The following is a 458-nucleotide window of genomic DNA, read 5'->3' as shown; positions in this document are numbered from 1 at the left end:
CACCAAAGGTGGGGCAGACCCCTGGAGCACTCACTGTCATGGCGGGCGCTGTGCCCACTGTAGGGCAGGGCGGCCACGTGGCCCCGCAGTTCTCCATCTGGGAAGTCCTTGGTGCCCACGTTCAGGAACAGTTCATTCTGCAGCAGCATATGAGCCCCCCGGGCACCCAGCCCAGGGCAGATACCCACAGCCTGAGGGGGCAGGGAAGAGTGAGCCCTAAGTGCAGCCTGCCAGGCCCCGGATGAACTCTCCTCAGCTTTCACACGAGCCCAAGATTCTGAACCCTTTCCATGTTGCTTTGCATCCCCACTAAACCCATACACACTGCCATGCAACAGTAACTGGCTAAGAACCGGGCAGGCCCAGGTTCAAGTCCCTTCTCTGCTGCTTCCTACCTATGCAACCCACCTTGAGGAATTATTTAAGCTCTCTGATCCTTCTCTTCATCATCTGTTAGA

General features: G+C 57.4%; 1 protein-coding gene across 1 annotated transcript in view; it reads right to left on the bottom strand.

Moving 5' to 3' along the window:
* Positions 1-458, bottom strand: part of CHRD (chordin) — a gene marked incomplete at its 5' end in the record, with an annotated part of 9405 nt that overhangs the window by 5591 nt on the left and 3356 nt on the right. Inside the window, one exon of the mRNA XM_010855714.1 lies at positions 35-191. Within this exon, the coding sequence (XP_010854016.1) occupies positions 35-191 (157 nt within the window). The remainder of the gene's footprint in view (positions 1-34; positions 192-458) is intronic.

The sequence above is a fragment of the Bison bison genome, unplaced genomic scaffold, assembly GCF_000754665.1.
Source record: "Bison bison bison isolate TAMUID 2011002044 unplaced genomic scaffold, Bison_UMD1.0 scf7180017864367, whole genome shotgun sequence".
In the NCBI taxonomy this organism is placed as follows: domain Eukaryota; kingdom Metazoa; phylum Chordata; class Mammalia; order Artiodactyla; family Bovidae; genus Bison; species Bison bison.
The sequence above is the reverse complement of the archived record's forward strand: the minus strand, read 5'-3'. Positions and strand labels throughout refer to the sequence as shown.